Below are 11,204 nucleotides of genomic sequence, written 5' to 3'. Positions count from 1 at the left end.
AGCCATAGATAATAGACGTCTTCATCAGACCTGAAAATGAACTAGTTTAGGCTACAGATAGTGAACTTTCTTTAGCTTACCTCATATCACCCACTTTGCGGTCAGTTAAGCCAACCAACTTCAGTGCCTTCGTTGTGTTCTGTTTACAAATCCTTATTCAGTCTCTTGCTGTATCCACCACACCAGGAAACTAAAAAACTTGCCTTATGACAAGTCCGACCATTGATTTATTTTGCTTCTTATTGTTGAAGTTTTCAGAATTTTGGATAATGGACACTCAACCTGCAAAACAATATTTTAAACAGCATTCTCTGTTTTATAAATCAAATTAAGTTATGTTACTTGTTCCTCAGTGCACTTTACTTTGGCCTTATTGAAATAAGACGGGTTTGTATAGGATTTTACAAATCATCCCTCCCCAGTTAATAATACAACAGAGCACAGAGAGATGAGTTTAATAAAATGAAGTAAGTTGATGTGTTTTATTTTTCTTATAAAGTTTTTTTCCTGAAAGAATTAACAGTGAGCTGCATACTCTAAACACTTATTCTAAAACTCACATCTGCTTTAAGAGGACATACATAATATACCAGATGTAGCAAAAAATATAAAACCTGCAGAATATTTATTTCCCATTTGTGGCATATATCATGCATCCTTGCTGCAAAATCTGGGGAAATGGAAACATTTCCACGCACTGGGTTTCCAAACATTATACCTGCAGGAAAATGAAAGAGGGTTTTACAACAGAGCTGGCGGTTGTACCTTTCTAAACGACTCTCATCTCCACCCATATTTTAAAAGCACAATGCTCATGCACAGACTGGTTTGAAATAAGCTGGAGGGAAGAAAATATATTTTGTTTCTTTTTTTTTTCTTGCTCTGCCTCTCTGCTTCTCTGTTTTTATGACAGCTCCATTGCCCCCATGGTTTACAATAAAGTTGTGGAAGGTGCAAAGAAAACTTATAGAAAGCAGTACTGGATTTGCTTTGATTTGCTGAAATAAAGGTACTTATGTAAACTGCTTAATGGAGCAAATAAAAATGGTGAATAGTTGGCTAGGTGGGCCCGATGGGATAAGAAAATTGCTGGTCATAAAATTGCAAGAGTACCTGAAACAGTATTTCTTGCTGATTATACTTTAGGTGTTGAAGAGCAACTGTGCCCCTCATTACTATTATAAGAATGAATAAGAATAATGTCCCAAGAGTCTAGCAAGGTGTAATGGTTGGAGCACTGGACATTAATCCCTTTTGGTCATGGAAACCCATTGGGTGACCTTGGGCAAGTTACCCTCTCTCAGCTCAGAGAAGGCAAAAGCAATCCCTTCTAGGCAAATCTTGCCAAGAAAACCTCACGATAGATTTGCTTAGGCTGGGTCACCAAAGTCAGAAATTTGAAAGTACACAACAACAAATGTTCCCAAGTATTATAGAAGAGGGAAGCCAGCAAGGAAGAACCAGAAGTCTTTATTTAGTTACTGGATCTACTGTTATAAAGCACCATAGCCAGCATAAAATATTTTGCTACCTGCATCGAGGTACATAGTATCTGAAGGCAATGAAGTTAATTGTTGAACCCCGAAGCAGGCCACAAGGTCACTGTTTCTATCTATGGAACAAATAATGTGGAGTGGCTGGTGTAAGGCTCTCCATCCATGTTCCAAATGCCATTGTTCTAGCCTCTGAGGATAAGAAGAGCAGGCAGGCACAGCTCTATCGTGCCTCAGCCTACTGGCTAGTGATTGCCCCTCCCTACATCTTCCAACTGCCATTGGTCTGGCCTCTGATGGACAGAAGAGCAGCTAGCATATGCTGAATTCATTCCCCTCCTTCATTGCCATTCCCTTTTCCTTATGTGTCATGTGTTACTGAGATTGTAAGCCTAAAAACAGAGACCTGTCAGATTAATGATTTGCAACCTGCCCTAGGAGATGTATTTGGCTGAAGGGTGAGATATAAATAAATAAATAAATAAATTGTCCTCTTCTTGCCTCAACTGTGGAAGCCTGCTTTACATCTTACATGGGAATCCTAGGCAGCCCTATCTGTCATGATCATTGCTATAGTCAAAATGTTTCCTCATGGATCATGAAAAATTAAATACTAACATTTTTATGAATAAGAGCTGCTGGAGTTCTTCATGAGAGCCACGAAAGGGGAAGACTAGATATATTACAGCAAATCTCATATTATATGTCAAATGAGGAATAATGGTAGCGGGGAAAAGAGAACCCTACAGTGACCTCCCCTATATGTTCAGCTCTGCATGCCCACCAGCAGGAGATGGATCAAGCTGTTTAAACACAAGTATATAAATTACCTTGCTCTGAAGCTGCATTACTTCTTTTGCAAACACACTGTCAATAGTAGCTGGCATCTGCTGATAGAGAGAGTTGGAAAGTTCTTTCTTTGCACTTGCTTTGTATTTTGCCTAGAAGGCAAAAGAAAGGAGTAAGGCAGCAGTTCCTTCAAGTAAAATTAAAGGACATTCAGGAGATAAAGTTCACATTCAGCTTGTCAACAAGTGGATATAAAGAAAGATTTAGTCCAGCTTTGGAATTAGAGGAAATATTCGTAGACCTGTCTTTGCAATACTGATTGAAAGGATTTGTCTAAGTAAGCAGTGCTTTGAGGGGAACCAGACTAACTGAGATAATGTACATGTAAATGCACTGTTGTACTGTAAAGGTTTATAAACTGCCCCCTTTTTTTCTTAGCCACCTCCTAAAATCATCTATCAAGACAACCTCTGCCACCTCAGCCAGTGCTATTTCACTATCATTCCTTAGTTCTTGCTGCCCACAGTCCATCCAAATTAATTCTTCACTACTACTACTGATTACTGCACATGACTAATGAATTCTGTGCATTAAAACTATAACCCCTAGAAATCTATACTCTGGGATATCATCTTGCATTGTTTGTATTCTGTTTTGGTTCATGTATTTTTGTTCATATCTTCTAGCCTGAAGAAGAAGAACCCTCCCTCCAGTCCATCTGCCTTGATCCAGGCCTCAGAGGGAGAGAATAACCACTGGACCTCATCCCCTTTCCTACCACCATTCCCTTCTCCTTTTGTGTCGTGTCTTTTAGATTGTAAGCCTGAGGGCAGGGAACCGTCTAATTAAATGTAATAATTGTAAGCCACTCAGATAGCCTTTAGGGCTGAAGGGTGGGGTATAAATACCATAAATAAATGTATTTGTTCACTCTCTTTTTCACTCTCTTTGATATATAACTTTAAAATTCAGCAGATATGTTGGTTAAAAAATTTCTTCCATTACCATTATAAGATTCCCTGATACTGTCCAAAAACTGATGCTCAAATCATGGAAATATCTGAAGCGTTTTTGAGCTGTCTTCAAGATCTGAGGAATCCATTAATATATCCACAAACCCAACAAAGGTCAGCTACATATGGAAAGTTCTAACTTATATTAAATGCTGAATTATTTCTTGACTTGATTTAGTTATGCAATAAAACAGACAGTCTCAACTGTATAATAATAAAAATAATAAAATATTTATTTATATCCCACCTCTTCCATTTGAGGATTGAGGTGGGTAACAACAGAGTCTATATATCACACAATATAGGAACAATAAAACCTACAAAACCCTGACCCAACACTCCCTCACAAACTATAAAATTAACATAAAACATGATTAAAATATATAATACTACACTACAAAGTTATTCTACAATCCGCAAATGACGAGGAGATATAGCAAGAAGGACGGTAGAATCGGTTCTGGGCGGTTATCACTCAGGGAAGGCCTGCCGGAAGAGAAAGGTTTTTGTCACTTTTTTAAAAGCCTCCAATGAGGATAATTGGCGAATCTCTTCCGGCAGGTCATTCCAAGCTTTAGGAGCCGTAGCAGAAAAAGACCTCCAGGAGATCACCACCAATCTGGTCCATTTTGGATGTAAATTTTTTTTCCCAGAGGAACCGAGTGTACGAGAAGGATTATATGGGAGGAGGCATTCCTTCAAGTAGACTGGACCCAGGCCATGTAGGGCTTTGTAGGTAATAACAAACACCTTGTACTGTGCCTGGAAGCTAATAGGCAGCCAATGTAATGACTTTAGGATAGGTGTAATTCGGTCAAACCTAAATTTTCCAGTGTCCAGTCTGGCTACCATGTTTTGTATCAATTGAAGCTTCTGGATGTGGCACAAGGGTTGCCCCACGTAGAGCACATTATAGAAATCAAGACAAGAGGTTACCAGGGAATGTACAACCGTTTCTAGGTCCCACTGCTTCAGGTATCAGTCGAAGCTGATAACAGGCGCTCCTGGCTGTAGTGTCAATCTGAGAGTACAGATGAAGCGACGAATCCAGGAGCATCCCCCCAAGCTGCGAACGCAGTCCTTCAGGGGAAGTGTGACCCCATCTAGGGCTGGCGAACATATCTCCATACCCGGGTAGGGGTTACCTATCACGAATACCTCCGTTTTGTTTGGATTCAGCTTAAGTCTATTTTCCCTCATCCAATCCATTACCGACCTCAGGCAATCATTCAGAGGACAGATGCCCTCCTTGGTCACTGAAACAGTCCAAGACATGGAGAAATAGATTTGAGTGTCATCAGCGTACTGATAACACCCTGCCCCATGTCTCCGGATGATCTCGCCCAGCGGCTTCATGTAAATGTTGAATAGCATTGGTGACAGTATCACGCCTTGAGGGACGCCTGATGTGAGCTCCCTCTTGGCCAAACAACTGTCGCCAAGCAACAGCATCTGAACCTACCTGAGAGATAGGACCGGAACCACTGCAAAGCAGTGCCTCCAAGTCCTAGTTCCCTCAGGCGTTCCAGAAGGATACCATAGTCTATGGTATCGAAGGCTGCTGAGAGGTCCAAGAGCACCAACAGGGCCACACTTCCCCTGTCAATGCACAGACGGAGATCATCGACCAAAGTTACAATCTCTGTCTGTGCATTGACAGGGGAAGTATGTGTATATTGTGTGCATCCAATGTTTATAAATATCTCTCTTTCAAGAACTCTTTTCAGAACAAACAATAGTGATAGTTTTAATTGCATTTAGAACAAGAGCCAAAAACTTCACACATCATAGAATATAGCACACATATAGCTATAACAACTGTAGAACTAGCCAGAACTATAATATTTTGATAACTATAAACAGATCACATTGCTTCATTATGAGCTAGTAACATAGTTATTTATAGTCAAAATGTCAATTAACAAAAAATAATTTTAAAGTCTAATTGTATCCATTAGCCGGATCTTCCACTAATGTGGTCCTTTATTATATTAGTTTGATTTTATAGCAAAACGTTGTTGTTGTTTTAATTTTCTAGAATTTAGACTACCTGTTACTGTGAGAAATAAGTATTTCCTTTTTTCCTCAAATGAGACACAGCCAGAATAGCTACTGTACAACTTCTATGTGCCACACTAGAGATCAATAACTTATGATCTGTGGTTTCTGACAGTTTAGCAAACTCAAATGATTAGGTACGGTAATGTCACTATTTGTTGCATGCTTCCATACTGACAAGATTCATCCATGTGATTTCTGTAGGAAGCATCACCATCATTCTCAACTGACTGTTTTCAGTGACAACATCACACAAATAAATCTGATTGGCCACACACTAGCACAGTTTAATACCATCAACAATATGACCCCTGACTGGCTGGTACAGCCCATATTTCTAATCCAGAGGGAAATATGTTGTTGAGAAAATGGAAATAAAGTAGTGGGAAACAGGAAAAAGATAGGGGTAATGAATACTCCTATGATTAAAGAATATTTGGAGAAATGGTTCTGATCTATTTAATGATCACCTTTAATAGACTGAGAGTTAGCAACCATTTAATTAATGTGAAATACTTTGAGCTCTAAATATACATTTTAGAGATTATATAGGAGTCTTTTTTCATCTAATGCTGGTGCCTAGTGTTGCTTCATAAAACAAAGTATAGAAGTGGAAAACCAGTACAGTGTAAATCACTCCGGGACTATAAATATTCCCCAAATACTTTGCACCTTACCTCAGACATAAAAGCAGAGAGATTTTTCACATGCGTTAGCTGAGGGGTGTCACGTACAAATGTGAACTTGCCTTTAGATTTTTCATATTCTTCTTTATAATGGACCTGTAAATGAGGTGCGGAGAAGGGGAGAGAAGTGTATTGGGAAAGAAAAGCAAATCAGAATGTGGATGTGAAAGAGGAAAAGAATGTGTATAAGACAGTGTGTGAGTGTGAGGGTGTATACATACACAGAAATTGTGATTTCAGATTTAATCATGTCAAACTGGACAATGTAAAATATAGCAACTATTGACAAAATAACTAAAAGGAAGTACTTTTTCAAATCCCCAGATGCCCCATGGCAAAATACTTTTGAAACACTAAGCAGTTTCAAAAGGAGTCATGATAAGAGGTTACAAAATTATCTTTCTGGTCATGTGCAAGCCGTTCCACAGATTAGACATGTAATGTTCATCAAATGATAAGTTGCACATGTAAATGGGCCAACACAAAACACACACTAGCAGACAGAATAGCTATATTACCTCAAATTCACACCAAATATTTTGAGCAAGGAGAAATCAAGATATATCTAGGCACATAGGAACTGTATTTTTGATTGATTCCAATTATTGTTCATACCCAAGTCCTCATAAGCTTGGAAAGATAAAAAAACAAAAGCAATAGGCCATTAGGCAGAATTTGGATTATTTGGATCATAAAGATCCCTTAAGAGAATGTAGTAATAAAGAAGTATTTTTAAAACACTTTCCTTATTGGCACAAATGATATGCCAGGAGAATATTAACTGCAAAAGTGTTGCACAATCATAAGGCCATAGTGAAAAAGACCCTGCCTCATATGCCTGACAACCAAACAAGTTTCTCCAAGACCTCTGCTAAAGAACGTAAATTACACGCAGAGGCATACAGATGCAGAAGATCCACAATTGCTATCTGTATCTCCAAAGTAGCTTGATATATTCCAGCAAAATTACAGGAATAGGATTTCTCCAATAATAAATTTTGTAAAAGGCGAAAGATGTATATGATCTGAAGAGAAACCAGAGTATAAATAAATTTTGTACATAAGAGCTAAACTGACTCACCAAAATAGGACCTGCGAGCATACAGCTGCCAGGGATTGTCTTTGTTTTCTTTGACATTTGTATTTACATTATTTTGTAAATACAATGTTTTTATATTCAGTGCTACAATAAGGAATATAACTGTGTTTTACAAATTTGTATTTATAGCATTCTGCACACAGCACATAGCTGTGTAATGGCAATTTTAGCTATTTTAAAAACAATTGTATTCAGAAAAGTATTTGGGGTCTTGGTCATTCCCCTCTGCATTCTCACATAAGAACGGATACTTCTTTTTAATTTATTAAAAGATATCAAGGCCAAGATTGAAAAGCATATTTCAGTATTCAACAGAAGTGGAACTAAGGCCCGAAATGCAAAGACCAAAAGAAAAGGCATCCGGATGCTTTGGGGGGCATGGAATTCAGATGATGCACACCCCCAAAGTGCCAGAAGCCACTCCAGTGTCACAGTCTGGTCCTTTGGACTGGATTGAAAAGGAGCCAATTAAATCCAGCTCCTGGCAGTGGCTGGCTTGGGACTGCGGAGGCAGCCCACTTTGAAAGCAGGTTGTGAGGTCACCATGGTCCTGGCGTGATCATGGCCTGACTGCCCCCGAAACAGCCTCTGGCTGCTTCTGACAGGCTGTTTGTTTCACCCCTAAGATTATTTCCCTTCCCACACCTGCTGCAGTCTCCATATAGTAAAACAAAAACAAAGCCCAGTTCTCTAGAGGGTCTCCCAATCATCCACAGAAGTTTTTAAAGGTGCACAGGAGACTGAAGAACAGGACTTGCTAAATTGTGGCAGAAGAAGCAGAATCCATCAGACATTTCACCACTGGACTTAAGCCTATATGCTTGTTGCAAAATCTGCAACAAGGGTATGCATCATCTGCAACAAAAAGGCTAATGTTTTATTTCCATGAAAATTTAATCAGTCCAAACATACAATCAATCAGCTAAGCTTTGTTTAAATCAAATGAAAGAAGAATTAGATGCTACTTTAAATCACATCATTTTGCATCCTTTTATCACACTTTTTCAAGGTCATGAGTAGTTATCCAACATTTGCATCTCTCCTATCTAGAACACTCCTTCCTTCCTCCTTCCCTCCTCTTTTTAGTTTCCTTTTTACTTGCGGTACAATAGATGAGTTTCTAAGTGCATTCAGTAACAGTATATCAATTGAACTACTTCAAAAAAACCCAGTTCCATTTCAAATTCAGCTCAGTAAATTTTACTGGCAGCCTTTCAAGCAACATCCTGTGCTTTGTGGCTTATATTTACCTCATTCAGAAAATGAGACACTGAGCTTGAGTCAATGCTAGGAATGGGACAGAGAGATGTAGTGGGGGTAAAATGAGGACACTTAAACATTTTTGTTATCATCACTATCCTCATGCTGGCAGACATCCAACAGAGTTCCATTAAACCAGTGAAAAAAAGCTTTAGAACAATCAATGCCCTTCAGGAAGAAGGCTCTTTATGGAAGGTGATGATTCTGCTTCATATTATCCATAATGGGCTTGACGCGTTTCCAGTTGTCTGTATGTGATGAAAGCATCGACACCAATGAATAACGTAAGGCACAATCCCATTGAAGTTAAGTGCAGTTAAGTCCCAGAGTGGTTTGAATGGGACAGAGTTAACCAAGTGACTAATAGCGACACTAAAATCAGTGCAACTTGAAAAGATAGGCACTGCATAGACAACATCAAAAAGTTTAAGTGCTCAGGCTTCTTTTAATATATTATTTAATACATTATTTCAAGACAGATCAGTATTTGGATCTTCCCATTGCCTGCTCTGTGAAAGATTATGGCATGTCTTAAAGCTGCTTGTCTGAAATCATGTTTGGAATTGAGGCATATTTAAGAAACTGAATTTTGTCTTCTTCCAAAGAAAATTTCAAAGCAGCTGACAAAATTAAAAATACATATACGTACAATATCCAAAAATATTTAATTTGTATGCACGCTTTTAAAATTTGTCCACCTGAACTACACAAAAAACATTAATAAGGATAACCAATAATCAAATTTCCAGTTCTGTGAAATGTACTGGGAGATGCCTTAGGACCCATTTGGGGAGTAGAAAAGAGGATATCAATCCAGTCAGTAAGGACATAATTCGCCAAGATATTTCTGAAAGGAATTACATAACTGTACAAGGACTGCTCAGAGAAACAACCAAGAAGCTCTCTTACAGAGAGCATCACATAAATCAGGCACCAAAATGAAAAAGAGCCTTCTTGTTCGAACACATATCATGAACCTCTGAGGCAAAGACTCAATTGCTTTCTATTATACCAGCTCTAACACAGCAATGAACTTTAACTACAGTCAAAAATCACATTAGTATGAACCCTAATGACAACTTATACTCAATCTTGTTCCACATTAATATCCCAGAAAATTACATTCAAGGCTAACTGTGAAAATGAGTAAGGCAGAGCACCACTAAATGCTTAAATTCAACCTTGCTTGAATAATGCTGCTTGAAGTCAATTTGTAAAAAATTTGGGTATGCATCACTTTCTTTTAAATCCCATCCAAATATGTCAGTGTACTCAGAATTAAGCTTCGACTGACAGATGAAAAGTGCTGAAAGCTTTGGAAAGGAATAAAAAACACATCTAAAATGACACAAGCCAGTTTTACAATGCCATTTTAAAGTAACACTACCTCAAACACATGCATGCATATTTTGAGGACCATATTTGTTCATTTCTTTTTATAGTGTTGGCTGTATGCTTCAGTTAAGATTTAAATATGAGTGTTACTACAAACACGACCATGTAATAAAGAATTAAAACACAATTGGAAGCCTTTACTTACATTGCTTATCATTTCAGTACACCGTCTAGCAAGTTCCATGTTTTTATCTTCAACAACTGGCTTAAGAAACATCTACAACAGAAAGAGAATGGCATACCTAAAATAAGTACAAGTACAATAATGAAATCTTTAGCACTTTATAAAATGTGTGAGAGACACCCACCTTTCCATCATATTCTTCCTCCACCTCCTCTTCTTCCTCATTTTCATCATCTCTAGATTCCTGAAAAGATGCCCTCATTTTTTGTTCTGTTAGAAAAACAGTAAACTTCTGTAAGATAAAATAGCTTGTGTTCTGCTCAACCTGTTGTTTGTCTATGCCACTCTTGTCTTGTGGCAAGCTTAACCTCCCCATGGTTTCTTCCTTATTTAGGCAGTATTTGAAGGGTCTTATCTGAACAATGCAGTATTGAGTGGAGTGAAGGGCATCACAGATGTCCTTGCTAAGGACCATTCTAAAACAAGCAAAGTTAATACTTTCTTGAAACCATATTTAAATCTTTAAAATAAACAACTATTTTTTTACTTTAACACAAATCCATAACAAACAACAACCATTAAAATACAAGAAAATGTATCCACAGTAAGCTTAAACATATCATATCCATATGTGCATATACAGCATGCTAAAAGAATGTATTAAAACAATAAAAGAACAACACATTATAGACTTGACCAAGAATTAACAATACAGTGTCTAATAAAAAGAAGCTCAGAGTGAAATAATCTAACTCTCCATTTTGTTTTCCACAGGAATTCCAGGCTTTAACTTTGACTTAACCTTTCTGACCAAGGTGACAAGCTTTGCCATTCAGAGTTGAAAAAAATGATGTTTGCTTGACAATAGCATCATTAATTTGTCCTTATCTGATCTTCCAGGAAGTTGTTCCAAAATAAGCTGCAAAAGTTTTTCCTGCCCAACCAAAAAGACCACCAAATTATCACATGAACCAAGTCTCCAATAGAATTGCAGTCACAAAGACAAGAGTCCTTCATTATAAGGAATCTCAGCATTTGTTGCTGTTGTTGTGTGCCTTCATTTTTTACATATGGTGACCTAAGGTGAACCTATCATGGGGTTTTCTTGGCATTATTTGTTAAGAGAATGTTTGCTTTTACCTTCTTCTGAGGCTGAGAGAGTGTGACTTGCCCAAGGTCACCCAGCAGGTTTCCATGGCAGAGGGGGATTCCAAACCTGGTCTCCAGATTCGTAGTCCAAAGCTCGACTTACTACACCATGCTGGCTTACCAGTGTAGATATAGCGA

General features: G+C 38.1%; 1 protein-coding gene across 1 annotated transcript in view; it reads right to left on the bottom strand.

Moving 5' to 3' along the window:
* NEBL (nebulette) overlaps nt 1-10,995 on the bottom strand; it is a 70,359-nt gene extending 59,364 nt beyond the window's left edge. Inside the window, 4 exon segments of the mRNA XM_042474437.1 lie at nt 2,324-2,434; nt 6,031-6,135; nt 9,939-10,010; nt 10,102-10,995. Coding sequence (XP_042330371.1) covers nt 2,324-2,434; nt 6,031-6,135; nt 9,939-10,010; nt 10,102-10,392 — 579 coding nt within the window. The 5' untranslated portion in view covers nt 10,393-10,995.
* Between the last annotated feature and the right edge of the window lie 209 nt (nt 10,996-11,204).

The sequence above is a fragment of the Sceloporus undulatus genome, chromosome 6 (genome assembly GCF_019175285.1).
Source record: "Sceloporus undulatus isolate JIND9_A2432 ecotype Alabama chromosome 6, SceUnd_v1.1, whole genome shotgun sequence".
Classification (NCBI taxonomy): Eukaryota; Metazoa; Chordata; class Lepidosauria; order Squamata; family Phrynosomatidae; genus Sceloporus; species Sceloporus undulatus.
Note: the sequence above shows the minus strand (reverse complement) of the source record. Positions and strands in the feature narration are given on the sequence as shown.